This window comes from Pseudoliparis swirei, chromosome 12 (genome assembly GCF_029220125.1).
Source record: "Pseudoliparis swirei isolate HS2019 ecotype Mariana Trench chromosome 12, NWPU_hadal_v1, whole genome shotgun sequence".
Taxonomy (NCBI): Eukaryota; Metazoa; Chordata; class Actinopteri; order Perciformes; family Liparidae; genus Pseudoliparis; species Pseudoliparis swirei.
In genome coordinates, this window is record NC_079399.1 from 21,221,048 (window position 1) to 21,237,277 (window position 16,230).

The 16,230-nt window shown below is 42.2% G+C and overlaps 1 protein-coding gene across 1 annotated transcript in view; it reads left to right on the plus strand.

The window, feature by feature from the left end:
• The window catches only part of enah (ENAH actin regulator), a 93,740-nt gene that overhangs the window by 50,921 nt on the left and 26,589 nt on the right, over positions 1 to 16,230 (plus strand). Inside the window, 1 exon segment of the mRNA XM_056427857.1 lies at positions 3,181 to 3,253. Coding sequence (XP_056283832.1) covers positions 3,181 to 3,253 — 73 coding nt within the window.

Consider the following 16,230-nt stretch of genomic DNA (forward strand, 5'->3'; position numbering starts at 1 on the left):
TGTGTGTGTTGCTTAGTAGACCTGTTTATGGTGTAGGTCGTCGTCATAAGTAATGGCGGCCCAGTCCTGCTTCTACTGGAGCTCAGCGTTCACGTGCGGAGGTTCAGTGACACCGTGATGCGTTCAAGCTCCACACAGTAAGAATGAGTCTTGGGTGGAGATGAATTAAAACATTATCACGATGCGTTTCATTTTTTGGGAGCAAACTTAAATAACTGCAATATAAAATAAATATTAGAGAGGAGAGGTGACATCTACTAATGACCCTCCAAGAAAATGTGTCTTCAGAATAAATACAGTGCGTACGGAGAGTATTCAGACAACTTTAAAATGTTCACTCTTTGTTTCATTGCAGACATTTTCTAAAATCAAAAAATTGCATTTTATTTCTCATTAATGTAACTCAGCTCCATCTTGATAGAAAAAAACTGAAATGTAGAAATTTTAGCAACTTTATTAAAAAAGAAAAACTGAAATATCACAGGGTCTGAATACTTATGACCGTGTGATATTTCAGTTTTTCTTTTTTAATACATTTCCAAAAATTTCTACTTTTCTCTGTCAAGATGGAGTGCTGAGTGAACATTAATGAGAACAAATTTAACTTTTTTGATTTTAGCAAATGGCAGGAATGAAACAAAAAGTGAACATTTCAAAGGGGGTCTGAATACTCTCCGTACGCACTGTATTTATATAAATTGTCTATTTGAATTGTGGGTTTTTATGCAGGTAACCTGTGTGGATGATGGTAGCAAAGTTAAAGCATAACATCAATAATCCGTTACTTTTTTTTGGGTCCAAATCTGTTGATTTTCTGTCATTATTAATCCGCCTTTCTTTTCCATCGTGGACGTTTGGCTCTCAGACGAGTGAAACCCCTCAGCTTGTGGCCTGGTTGGTGTGTGCTGTCGGTCTCTCAGAGTTCACACCAGGACACACGTTCTCACCCCCAACGCGTCGAACACAAACACTCCGGCTCCGTCGCCCTCCGGCTTCAAACCGTGGCGCTCTAGCTTCTAGCTTATATTTACAAAATCAACTTCCAATGTACATTTTCTTAGCTTCTCTCGACCTCGTCGGTGGCTCCGACGGAGTGATGAAGACGTGGGTGGATTTACGCTGGAGTTAGCTGGAAGCCCCGATGGGTTTCTCTGGATTTGAAGACTATGGCTGTGGAATAGTTGTAGTTGCAGCTTTGTGGGCGTTGGTGTTCCTCACGTCGCCGTGCCGACGGCAGCTGCTCCGCGTCGGGCTGTGAGCTCCACGTGAAGAAGTCCAGCAGCTGTCTCTCACCTGTTGAACCTCTTCACGTCCAACTGGAAGGACTGAGCGTCTCTCACACGCCGAGGATGGAGAGCAGCCTCTCTCTCCATGTGGTGGACATTTCCTAGATTAGTGCCAATCCTCCAACAATCAGTCCGTGTGTGTTCAAATACCTTGTTTAGCTCACTATAAACATACTATTCTTTATTAAAAAATATGACAGGAACCTCAAATAAATCATGACACGGGGACACAGTTAATCACAGAGTCCAGCAAATTCCATCGCTTGAAAGATTAGTACATTTATGGAATTAACGTGATCAAAGTCGTCGATAATGAATTTTCTGAAGATTGACTAATTACCGTGATGAACTAAACTTTTCAGCACTATAGAACATATATGTATGCATATATATATATATATGCATATGTGTACATATATGAATATATATATATATGCATATGTATATATATGGATATATATATATGCATATGGAATATATGAATATATACATATGCATATATATATGCATATGTATATGCATATATACATATATGTGTAAATATATACATATACTGTATATGTGTATATATACATATATATATATATTTATATATATACATATATATGCATATGTATATATATGAATATATATATATTAGGGCTGTCAATCGATTAAAAAAAATTAACTAATTAATCGCCATTAATCGCAATTAAAAGTTAAAAGTTCATTCTTTTTAAAGACCAAACTTCACACAGAGCTGTGTTTCAAAGAGGCTCCTACCTATAAAGTGCCAGCGAGGTATTTAATATTGTGGATGATAAATTGTTTCTTCAGTGAAACATCAGATTAGTAAAAAAAAAAAAGTAGGCCTATATTGAGACCCCATTGGTCCTGTCATCTTTAACAATGAACAGCAGAACCAGTGGCCTTGGTAAACTGACTGACATTCAAATATGTCACATTAACCCTCTGGAGGCTGGGGGCATTTTCTCCATTTTACAAAAAAATTTAAATTCACCTTTTAAAGGCGTTTGCATATGACACATACCCACGTGTTCTACATCAAACATTCCAGAACAATCTCAGCTCTATTCAATGAGGCTCAGTTGTCCTGGTGCCGTGTTCTCTGCTCTCTGACTGACAGGCTGCTATAGAGCCTCACCCGTGAGGTGGGAGGTCCTTTGTGATTTACTGAGTGTTCATTGGTTGTTTTTTCCCCAAAATGTTGACAGACAAACGGATTGACCAATCACGTTGAAGGTTTCGTGTGACGAGTTCTTTCCGCGCCGCGTCCCCCGACACGTCGCCCCTCCGTTCCTCTGTGTATCAGAGGGGGAGACCGGAGGAAGGAGGAGCAGGAGGAAACCCGACTGATTCATCCACGAGTTTAAACTAATTTATGCTCCTTATTTTCGCGGGAAATAATTGTTTTAAAAACGGAAACAGTGTCAAACCGTACTGCCGCGGTTTGACACTCGGTTTGAGTGTAAAAACTTCAACGAACACCGGAAGTAAACAAAGTTGCGTTAATTGCGTTAAAATATTTTAGTGCGTTAACGCGGCCAAATTAATCGCATAGATTAACGCGTTAACGCTGACAGCCCTAATATATATATAAATATATGTATATATATACATATATAGATATAAATATATGTGTATATATAAGTATATATATATATATAAATACACACACATGTATATGTACATATACAGTATATACACATACATGTATAACTATGACTATTTATAGAGAGAGAGATTTTGGATCGACGAGCAGTTCTGAAGCATCCTCATAAAATGATCTTTTAAGTCATAACTTGCTTTAAAATGTGTGATTATAGTTCAGCCTGGTGAAGGTTGAGCGCTCCTCACCTGTTATCCGGTGGTCCGTCTGTGTCGCCCCCTGCAGACCCCACGGCGCCCCGACCGGACCCCCAGCTTCACAACGGCCCCACGCCAGAGGACATGGAAGTGCAGAGAAGGTAAGAACACGAGGCCCCGGACATCTGGAGCCACGGACGGCATCCATTTCTGGCTCTCCTTCGTCTTCCATATCAATGTCTCACTCACACACACACACACACACACACACACACACACACACGTATTCAGACAAAGCCTCACACACCCACAGTTGTTTTTCTTCCCCATACAAGGACACTCACTCCCTCAGGTAATAATGAGGCTCTGGAACAGCTAGAAAACACAAATGGTTACACACACACACACACACACACACACACACAGCTGTATTAATGGAGGCCAGCTGCTGGGCCACGCTTTAGAATCCACTCGTTGGAGGATTTGATTAGAATGAATTCCACACGTCATGGATGTGTTTGAATAGAAGTGTCAGCGACCACACGGAGGAGGTCTGACTTTAGGCTCAGCCTCACGAAGCTGCTGCTTCGGTGATGTCACCGCGGCGTGATGTCACCACGGGCAACTGGACAACGTCCCGCCGTCACAGACGCCCGTCTGTCCACCGTACACACACACTACTAACAGACTCACTGAAGCTTCAAGGAGAATCGGATCCAGTTCCCAATCCAACAAACACCGACTTCACATTGTTGGAGTGATGAGTTAAGGCAGAGGTTCACGAGTTAAAGACAGCTTAGAACTAGTTGAAGACAGTTTAGAACTAGTTAAAGACCATTTATAAGTATTTGAAGACAGTTTAAAACTGATTGAAGACTATTTTCAACTAGTTAAAGACAGTTTATAAGTATTTGAAGACAGTTTAAAACTGGTTGATGACAGTTTATAACTAGGTGAAGACAGTTTTAAATAGTTAAAGAGAGTTTACGAGTTGAAGACATTTTAAAACTAGTTAAAGCCAGTTTAAAACTAGTTGAAGACAATATAAAAATGGTTGAAGACAGTTTACAACTAGTTGAAGACTATTTGAAACTAGTTGAAGACAGTTTAAAACTAGTTGAAGATAGTTTACAACTATTTGAAGACTGTTTAAAACTATTTGAAGACAGTTTATAACTAGTTGAAGACAGTTTAAAACTAGTTGAAGACTGTTTAAAACTATTTGAAGACATTTTAAAACTAGTTGAAGACAGTTTATAACTATTTGAAGACAGTTTAAAACTAGTTGAAGACTATTTAAAGCTGATTAAAGACTATTTGAAACTAGTTAAAGACAATTTAAAACTGATTAAAGACTATTTGAAATGAGTTGAAGACTGTTTAAAACTATTTGAAGATAGTTTATAACTGTTTGAAGATAGTTTAAAACTGATTAACTAGTTTAAAATTGTGTTCAAAGACAGTTTAAAACATGTTGAAGACACTTTGAAACTAGTTTAAGATTAGTGAAAGACAGTTTAATACTGTTTTAGGACAGTTTAATCACAGATAAATTATTATTGGAAAATAATATATCGTTTTCAAAGTTGCTGGTCCGAAACGTCTCATCACCGCCACAACTGACCGCCACTAGTAAAGTATTCACGTATTTCTTTCATGACAACTATATTTGCGATCAGCCTTTGTGATTCATGCCTGAAACATCAGTACTTTTCACCCCGTTATTATATTTCCTCAGGAAATGCTTTGATCGTTTATTCCCGGGAATCGATTAAACCTTGAGCACAGCTGAGAGGAGGAGAGACACAGATTTACAGGGTTTGAACTTGTCTCTCTAGCTTTCTTCCTTCTTGGCACAACTACGTCCGTCACTTATTCCTGTGAAGAAACACTGACCTGTCCAACAACGTGAGGCGTCCATGTTTGTTTGGTTAGATTCCCTCGAGGTTGAGCTGTGCTCAAATATGGATTATTCTAAAACATGACATGTTCATCCTGACATCATGTTCTCTCACCCCCTCCACCTTCTCTCACTCTCTCTGTCTCTCTCTTTCTCCCTCCCCCGCTGTAATTTCTTTCTCTCTATCTTCCTCTATTCTCCTTTTTCTCTCTCACTCTCTCGCTGTCATTCACACACACATCCTTGTACTTCTATCTTTGTGAGGACCCTCATTGACATACGGCCCTTAACTCGAACCTTAAAACCACGTATTTACTCTTTTAAGTTGGCCTTTTTAAAAAGTTAGGATCGGCCAAAATGTCTCCCCTTTCCAAAGATGTCCTCGCTCTTTCTCGGTCCTCACTATGCAGCAAGTACAAGAACACACACACACATGAGTAGTAAAGCATTCTTTAGGTGTGAGTCAATGCTCCTTGTCCTTCTCTTTGAGGTGAACTGGGATCTGCCAGGAGTTTTACAGACTAGGTCTGAGAGAGTCTGATGGATCTGGCTGCCAGCTCCCCCCCCCCCCCCCATTTATTATTTATTCTTCTTCTCCTCTTCTCTCTTTCGGTTTCCTCACTTTCAACCCTTTTGACTCTGTGACTGTATACGTCTTTTGCTCCTCACCTCTCCCCCTCGGTTCTGGTCATGCTCCACATTTTGCAGCGAATGTCAGACAGCGAGCGGATCGGTGAGAGAGAGAGAGAGAGAGAGAGAGAGAGAGAGAGAGAGAGAGAGAGAGAGAGAGAGAGAGAGAGAGAGAGAGAGAGAGAGAGAGAGAGAGAGAGAGAGAGAGAGAGAGAGAGAGAGAGAGAGAGAGAGAGAGAACTGCATCGAGCATAGCAAGAATAGGATGAAAGGAGGAGGAGGAGGAGGAGGAGAGAGCAGACCAGTGAGGAAATGTATTGGCAGCAGACTTCTGCATCTTGGAAAGGGAAAGCTAGCATCTGCTCTGGAACATGAGATAAATATGAGTTAAACATGAGTTTAACACAAGTTAAGCATGAGTTAAACATGAGTTTAACATGAGATAAACATGAGTTAAACATGAATTTAACATGAGTTTAACATGAGTTTAACATGAGTTAAACACGAGTTAAACACGAGTTAAACACGAGTTAAACACGAGTTAAACACGAGATAAACACGAGATAAACACGAGTTAAACATGAGTTAAACATGAGTTAAACATGAGTTTAACATGAGATACACATGAGTTTAACATGAGATACACGAGTTTAACATGAGATAAACATGAGTTTAACATGAGTTAAACACGAGTTAAACATGAGTTTAACATGAGATAAACATGAGTTTAACATGAGATAAACATGAGATAAACATGAGTTAAACATGAGATAAACATGAGATAAACATGAGTGAAACATGAGATAAACATGAGTTTAACATGAGTTTAACATGAGATAAACATGAGATAAACATGAGTTAAACATGAGTTTAACATGAGTTTAACATGAGATAAACACGAGTTAAACACGAGTTAAACACGAGTTAAACACGAGATAAACACGAGATAAACATGAGATAAACATGAGTTAAGTACGAGTTAAGTCCGAGTTAAATGCAAGTGAAGCACAAGTTAAACACGAGTATTCAGGCCTGGCTTTGAATCAAAAACCTTCTTCTTTAAGGACTTTCATTTGTTTCATAAATGAATGACCTGTACGTTTTAATCAGAGACTGTATTAAAAAAGTAGACTTTACGTCTCCAGTTGGTTTGTGGACTGACGTTAAGAAGCCTCAAAGCTCTGGTCGAGCAGTGACCTGTCAATCACCTGGTAGCCCCGCCCCTAAAGCGTCCCCTGCTTTATGGTCTGTTTGACTCTAAATGACCATAATGTACTAAATGATGACATCATGCTATATAGAAGAAGACTTGAAACTAGAGGTTGAGACATGAACTCATGTTTACAAAGTTTTCTGAGAGAATACATCAAGAGAAGTAGTCGTTTTCTCACAGACTTCGTTTTGCATCCAGAGGAGTCGCCCCCTGGTGGACAGTAAAGAGAATGCATGTTTAAAACACTTTTTGCATAATCTTCAGACTTTTTACTTTGACACTGTTTTATTTGAAATAAATAAATTGGAAACCCGTTGGTTGTGTTAATATGAAAGGGGATTCGCGAGACGGGGTCTCCACACCGGGTCTGCTCCGGATTCCTCGTGCTGGAACACAACCTAAAATAAGCATCGACACAGTCGGCCCATTGTAAAAGAATACAAAGCTCAACGGCACGCTGGGAAAACACCCTCAGATGTTTGTCACGTCGTTCATTCAGGAGTCTGTCAACGCTTCGGCTTCGGCTCACTTCATTATTGCCTCTCATCAGGAATGTGTGAACCATGAGGCCTGATATGGAGACAGAAGAAGAAGAGGAAGAAGAAGAAGAAGAAAACAAAAAAAAGGAGAAGGAGTATAAGAAGAATAAGGAGAAGAAAAAGAAGACAAAGGAGTAGAAGTAGAAGAAGAAGAAAAAGAAGACAATGGAGTAGAAGAAGAAGAAGAAGAAAAAGAAGACAAAGGAGAAGAAGGAGAAGAAGATGAAGAAGAAGACGAAGGAGGAGAAGAAGGAGAAGAGGAAGGAGAAGAGGAAGAAGAAGATGAATATGAATAAGAACAAGAAAACAAAGAAGAAAAAGTAGAAGAAGTAGAAATTGAAGGAGAAGAAGGAGAAGAGGAAGGAGTAGACAAAGGAGAAGAGGAAGAAGAAGAGGAGATGTCTGGACACCAGGCGCGTTCCTCTGCGCCTCATGAGAGACGATGAGCTCACAGCAGCATGGCGTCCTCCTCCGGCGAGGAGGAAACATCTGAACGTCACGCGGGAAATACCAGCCGCATTCTCACCTGGCCTTCCCTTCTCATCCCTCCTCCCTCCTCCCTCCTCCCTCCTCCCCTTCATCCCATCGTCTCCCATCGTCTCCATCGTGGAATATGCCTACTATGAACTATTCATACACTCTGTCATATTCATTGAATGTATGTTAACTCTAAATCTGTCCTTCTGGTCACATTACATCTATTGCATCTGTCCATCCTAGGAGAGGGATCCTCCTCTGTTGCTCTCCTCCAGGTTTCTTCCCTTTTTTCCCCCCTGAAGGGTTATTTGGGAGTTTTTCCTGATCCGATGTGAGGTTTTGGGGCAGGGATGTCTATGTGTACAGATTGTAAAGCACTCCGAGACAAATTTGTAATTTGTGAAATTGGGCTATACAAATAAACTGAATTGAATTGAATTTCCATCCAGACAGGTGAAGCGGGGGGCGGGGCTCCGGCCGCAGGGTGAAAACACCTGTTGGGAACGCGGCTCTCGGATTAGAAAGGACGGCGAGCTGGAAATAATAGGCCGCGGTATAAATAGCTGCGCGGTGCGTGGGAGCGAGGGGAATGAGTGTTGGGAGAGACAGCAGGGAGGGAGAGAGAGAGGGAGGGAGGGAGGGAGGGAGGAAGAGAGGGAATGGGTCTTAATGGAGAGACGATGAGGAAATAGAGAGAGGTCTGTGTTGGCTGTTAGCACGTAGCTGCTGGTATCTAACACTCGGGGGATGAAAACACCAGCGCAGGCTGACATCCGTGTGTATCTCCCCCCCCCACACACACAAACACACACACACACAGAATCATAACTCCAAACAAAAAAAAAGGTATGTTAGCTTCGCCATTATAACGAGGTTGGGGTTCTTATGTCAGCGGGACACAAAATGACACATGGTGTGTGTGTGTGTGTGTGTGTGTGTGTGTGTGTGTGTGTTTGCACACTTGGACCAGCTCCTCACTCTAAGCAGCTCCATATGGTCCATCTGGGCTCCCGTCCATTCACACATCGTTTCCTGGTTCCGCGAGCCAATCAGGCGAGCCGCTGAGCTGGCTCGACAGCTTCCGCCAGACTTCCAGCGTCCCTGGAGATTTAGCGCCGTTGTCGCTCGCGGCAACGTGTCAAAAAACCCAAACGGGACGTCGCCGTGCACGAAGCGTTGTGACAATTTATCAACCGACACGAGAAAAGCAGCTGAAATAAACACCCTGGGATTCTGTGATTTCAGACGGATTGGAGCAGAAGGTCCAGCAGGAGGCTTTTTGTTTCGGGTTGTGAACACGAGGTCAACGGCCATCAGTCACCGACACGTTCACCAGAACTCGAGGGTTAATCTGCCGTGACCGTGTTCTGGGCTGATGGCGGCCGACGGAGCGGCACGCCTCCGGCTGTGAGCGCATCACGGACACCTGTCCAGCGAGACTTTACCTCATGCTGCATTTCAAACCGTCCTCACTCCTTCATTACTTACTCCACACGTTCCCATTGTTTTCATTTTGGTTCAGATATATCACTTCTAGTGTTAAAATTGGATTGGATTCAATCTATTGTCATTGCACAGAGTTCAGGTACACAGGCAACAAAATCTATTCTCTGCATTTAAAGGATTCTCCCATCCTTAGTTATTAAGGAGCAGTGGGCTGCAATGAAGCGCCCGGGGAGCAACTGGGGGTTCAGTGCCTTGCTCATGGACACTTCAACTTGCAACTAATGGGGAGAGCGGGGATCGAACCGACGACCTTGGGGTTGCAGGACGACCCCCTTACCCCACAGCCGCCCCAAAAATGAATACATTTTAAACTAGAACGGGCACGCGGTAGAGCGCATAGCTTCGCATATCACAAGATTGGGCATTGAATTATGAACATTTTGGCATTACTTGCATGCCAATTGGATATAAATTGACCGTGCTATGGTAAAATGAAGATTTTGACCTTTTCATGACCTTGACCTTAACCGTTGACCCGATCGATCCCAAAATCTAATCAAATGCTCCCCGGATAATAACCAATCATCCCACCGAATTTCATGCGATTCGGTTTAATACTTTTTGAGTTATGCGAATAACACGCATACAAATAAATAAATAAATACATGGCGATCAAAACATAACCTTCCGCAATTTCAATGCGAAGGTAATGAAGTACATCAACTCAAATTCCTTGTATGATTCTATTCAAGCTGATTTCAACCAATCGATGTTCTAATAGACCTCGTGTCCTGGTGGAGTTGTTCATGTTTTAGTTTCTAGTGATCTTTTGGTTAATGTTGACTGTTTCAGGTCAACCGGTCAGTTGGATGAATGTCTCAGCTTCGCTTTGGGAGTTAATGCATTAAACTCCAATGAAAGGTGTCGAGGGCCTTTGCCGCTTCCTGTTTCTGTCCTCTTCATTTGGACAAAAGGCCTTTGACGTTCCCCGTCTCGCCCCGAACCCTCTCCGACTCCGCAACTCAGTCGTTGTAAGTCGATGCAAAGAGGAAGAAGGAATATGTGCGCACGTACGTCTGTGTGCACGCTCGGGATTCAGGCCGTGCTGCCGCCCACGCTCCCTTAGCAACGGTTTCCCTGGCAACCCTTGTCAGGAGGCGAGTGAGGCGCCAGTTAAGGCGTGCGGGAAGGCTTTTCACAGCTTTGGATCCTGTTACGTTTCCCTGCAAGGAGGCAAGAGAAACCAGTTTTAGGTTCAGCCATCAGAGGCAGGATATATGTAGACAGGGGGGGGGGGGTCATTGGATAGGTCCCCTGGAAGTGACGCAATACATGAAACAATGCTGATTACCCTACTTCAGATCGACATGATTTCTTCTGGAACTGATATCTTTCAATGAATATAAAGATATAATCTCACTTTTAGAAATGAAGGTGCTCAATAGAACCATACCGGGTGGTTTGAACAGAACCCCTTTTGACAGTTCTACCTCAGAACCCCTTTTGACAGTTCCACCTCAGAACCCCTTATGAGAGGTTTTACAGATAACACTTATTCTCTAATGGTTCCACTCAGAACTCTTTTTGGAGGTTATTTCAGATCTTTTTCACCTTACAAGGATGCTAACATGATTCCACTCTCTAGAGTCTACGGAGAACGTCTTTGTGCTTCAAGGTGTTACGACCTCAAAAGAAAGGGAGACGCAGATTTAAGACAAAAGAGTCAAGTCATGTGTCTTTAAATAAGGTACATGTAGAACTTACCCAGGGTTTTGGATCATTAACTCATTAATATTCCAAGAGTTTCATCTTGAAATTACCCATGGGGTTGGATCAATGACTCATTCGTATTCAAAGAGTTTCTATCTAGAACCTACCCGGGGGGTTCTACCGATAACTCTTTTATAGTCCAAGAGTTAGGACCTACCCAGGGGATTCTATCGAGAACTCTTTTATATTACAAGAGTTAGGACCTACCCAGGGGCTTCTATCGAGAACTCTTTTATAGTCCAAGAGTTAGGACCTACCCAGGGGCTTCTATCGAGAACTCTTTTATAGTCCAAGAGTTAGAACCTACCCAGGGGATTCTATCGAGAACTCTTTTATATTACAAGAGTTAGGACCTACCCAGGGGATTCTATCGAGAACTCTTTTATATTACAAGAGTTAGAACCTACCCAGGGGATTCTATTGAGAACTCTTTTATAGTCCAAGAGTTAGGACATACCCAGGGGCTTCTATCGAGAACTCTTTTATGGTCCAAGAGTTAGGACCTACCCAGGGGATTCTATCGAGAACTCTTTTATGGTCCAAGAGTTAGGACCTACCCAGGGGATTCTATCGAGAACTCTTTTATATTACAAGAGTTAGAACCTACCCAGGGGCTTCTACCGATAACTCTTTTATATTCCAAGGGATTCATCTACAACCCAACCTGGGGGTTCTAAGGAGAACCCTACACTAGTCCAAGTTTATTCTAGGACACACCCAGGGCTCCTCATTAGGTTCCTATAGGCACAGGGACAATGTGGTGCAGCTCGACCCACAACCATCACGGTTTACTACCAGTTGTCCTGGGTGTGTGGGCAGGGAGAAGCTTTTAACACCCAAGCCTTCAACAATCCTGGAATAACTATTCCAAGAAGGGTTCTTAATGGAACCCTAGGGTGCTTTCTCGCCTCACCCATTTGCTTTGATTAAAACACTCAGTTTCCGTGTTCCCTGTTAGTCCGGGTTGTTTCATGGGAACTGAAGCTCCTGGTACCCAACCACAGAACTGAGAAAGGCCTTTTTCAGTGGCTCTTTGGATTTCTTTTTGACAAGAAAAAAGGTTTAACCAGCTTTAGTTCCGCTCTATGGCTTCACTTTAGTTTTTACACTTCCACATTTCTCTCCGCACAGCTTATTTAAAGCCTGCATTTGCATATTGTTTTAGAATGTCATGATCTCCTGCCTAGGGAAATGACATGTGCATGTGTGACATCCATAACTTAGACTGCGAGGTGTGTGAGTGTGCATGTGCATGAGCTCAAGGCAACTAATTCACAACGTTATTGTCCTTTCAACACAAAAGTGGCCAACAGTCCGGGGTTTGAAAATCCCCTGAGCTAGAAGACATTCATCAACGCCAGCACGGACATTTAACTGCAACAAAGGAAACATCAGTGCAACTAGACGTCAGGACAGCTGAGGTTTCCTCTCCACTCTAATGAGGACGGCTCCAGCCAGTACACCCTATGTTTGCCGGAGTGGAATGAGAAAAAAAACGAGACATTGCACAAGACAAATTACACTGTCTCTGTTAGTTTAGTTTTATTTGTTGGATACGAGGGGGAGTTATTCTGGAAACAGCCTAGATGTTAAGGAGACTGACGGGTAACAGATTGGCCAAGTTTCCTGGAGCAGCGTCTCAGTCCTACACCGTTTTATAAAAGAATGGACGTCGTGGCCGTGAGCTCACCCATATTGGTTTGTGGACTACGATTCCGAAAAGCCTCGAGGTTCTGTTATTTTTTTGGAACCCGAGAATGAAAATGCTGAATAATAAATTTTTAGGGCGACCATAATGTTGCTTTCATGAAGTGAAAACAAACTGTTAAAGCGTTAAAGTTGGGTGACAAAAACACGGAGAACTCGCAGAAATTACAACATAATTTCCCCCACTTTATGGTCCATTTGACTCTAAATATAATAATATAAGTAAATGTATGCCTATATACCTTAGCAAAGTATACATTCCGAGTAGATTGCATCATCACCAGCACACTGTGACCCTCTGTCCAAGTCCTATTTTGTGTGTATCTGCCTACCTACCTATCCATCTATCCATCTACCTACCTACCTATCCATCTTTCTACCTACCTACCTATCTATCTGTATATCTATCCATCTATCCATCTACCTACCTACCTATCTACCTACCTACCTATCTATCTATCATCTATCTATCTATCTACCTACCTACCTATCTATCTATCTATCTATCATCTATCTATCTATCTATCATCTATCCATCTACCTACATACCTATCTATCTATTTATCATCTATCTATCCATCTACCTACATACCTATCTATCATCTATCTATCTATCATATATCTATCTATCTAGCTATCTATCATATATCTATCTATCTACCTACCTACCCACCTACCTACCCATCTACCTATCTACCTACCAACCTACCTATCTATCTACCTACCCACCTACCTATCTACCTATCTATCTACCTACCTACCTACTAGGGGTGCAACGGATCAAAAAACTCACGGTTCGGATCGTTCTCCTCTCACAGAGTCGGATCGATCATTTTTTTCATCAAAAAAAAAAAAAAAAAATAGACAAGACAAATAAACATGTTTTGTCTTTTTGTTTATTAACACTTTTAAATTATTCAATTGAAATATATAAAATCAACTTAAAGTGTACAATTAACATCTTCTTTTCAACATAATCAAAGGCATATCTCCTTCCTTTAAACATGGACCAATGACCATTAATAAAAAACAAATTAAAGTGCACATAAAGAAGGCACATCATCTTCCTTGAAACAAGAGCATTATTATCAAAGAAGAATTAAAGAAAGAAAACAAAGCATACAGCTTATAATTTTAAATTTTTTTCAAAAAGACAAGGTGTCTATTTTGTCTGGAGAGAGTGGGGACTGCTTGCAGTCACTCCCCCCCCTGCTGTTGAGAACTCCTCTGAAAGAAACTGAAGGCAGCAGCGAGATAGCATCTTGCCATCTTAGCAAACTCATTGCTTTTCCACCATGTCAGTGGATCACCATCCACTGCAATGCCGCTTGCTGCCAGGTAGAATGCCACCTCCTCTTTGATGTCAGCAGGAGTCTTGCTGTCCATGTCTTTGCTGGCAAAGGTCTCCAAAAAAGCTCTGCACGCACCCTTTCTTTTTGGAGAGATGTGTAAGTTTGTTTTTGTTGTTGGCTCTGAGCTTGACCTGAAGAAAAAGAATAGGTCATTAATTAAACCTATTATTTATTTTCATGTTTCATAAACATGGTGCGCAATAACATTAAATGAATGCCATTATTACTGAAAATAAAAATGTATGAAGATTTAAATTGATCAAGGTCACTGTATGTCCTCTGGGCGTCAGTCAGGGTCTATGAGACAGGGACTTAACCTTGGATCCAGGGCAGTAGATCTGTGGAGGTAGTCCTGTAGAGTAGGGGGGTGAAAGTGTATCTGGGCTCCTCTCTCTTGGCAGTCTTGACATCTTGAGTGATGGTGCTGTCTTCCACACTTGGAGCCATGGATTGTAGAATCCTTGTTTTCAGCGGAAGGATCATGACACAGATGGTAACGCATCATCATCAGAAAGGGTTATGATGTCTTTGACACAGATAACGCTCTAACATATCATAAGTGGAGTTCCACCTTGTTGGGACATCATGTATGAGCTTATGAGTAGGCAGCTTAGCATTTCTTGTGTCTTTCTAAGCACATGAGCAGCTGTTGTGTGCTTCTGTGAAGGAAACCACCTTCCTGATCCTCCCAAGGAGGCGGTCCATCCTATTGACTGAGATTCCCTTCTGTGATGCCAATTTACATGTGCAAAGCACCCTATCTGTGGGCCCAGTCCTGCCTCATTCACTGCATTTATTTGATTTTGGCATTATCAGTTGTGACTGGGATATTAGTAGTGGGCCTCTTTATCTACCATTCCTCCACTGCTTGTGTCAGTACCTGCGCAAGGTGACTGCCTGTGTGACTGTCTGCAGCACCGGACTTCTCATCTCCCAGTCTGCTGTGATGAAGTGAGCGGTTATTGTCACTAGTCACCACTGCTCCCACCCGTCCAACCCGTCTGTTGTAGGTGCAACAGAGTAGCTCATCCACCACCTTTTCTTCTCCTGCTCATACAGACCTGGCACAATATTATCGCTGAAGTGGTGCGCGACGGATGATGTAAACGTGAGTAAGCAACGCAGTTCAGCATGTTTGACTTGTTTTTTGCAAAACGGAATATAACAGACCGATAGCGCTTTGTGATTTTAGCCCGGCCCGATTGTGGAGGAGGAAGGCTGCTAAATGCCGTGATGATGGTTTTGTTGAGCCGCTTTCGGTTTTCACCCCCCCGAAACACCCGGGGTGATGTCGGTTGTAAATGCGTAGCCTCTGTGTTTCCAGGAAACTTTCCACTGTTGTATGACTTTCTTGTGCCACAGTGCCTACACACCGTCAGTTTTATCCACCAACCTCTTTCCTTCTGAATTCAATTTGACAGGGAAGCCAAATGCTCCCAACAGGGGGATTTCCATGGGCGTTCTTTCTTCTGTTCCTCTCCCGCGCGCATGACCACGTTGTTTGTGTTTTTTTCTTTATGTTAGTATATAATCGCCACGTGTTACGTGTGTGTGTGTGTGGACTGAGCATTTTTTTTTTTTTTTTTTTCATAATCATCATGCGCAATCGAATGCGAATGCGAACGAAATAGATGATCCGAACGGATCACGGATCAATGATGATCCGTTGCACCCCTACTACCTACCCACCTACCTACCCATCTACCTACCTACCTACCCACCTACCTATCTATCTACCTACCCACCTACCTATCTACCTACCTACCTACCCACCTACCTATCTATACCTACCTATCTACCTACCTACCCACCTACCTAGCTACCTACCTACCTATCTACCTACCTATCTAACTACCTACCTACCTATCTATACCTACCTACCTACCTACCTACCCACCTATCTACCTATCTACCTACCTACCTATCTATCTACCTACCTACCCACCTACCTATCTATCTACCTACGTACCTACCTACCTACCTATCTATCTGCTTAAGTTACTTGACTGCCACATTTAAACCACATGGCATGTCGGTAAACTCCTTTTTCCTCCACCAGACATAATTCCTCTCACTGCTTAACAAATCAAACTTGGCTTTTTGA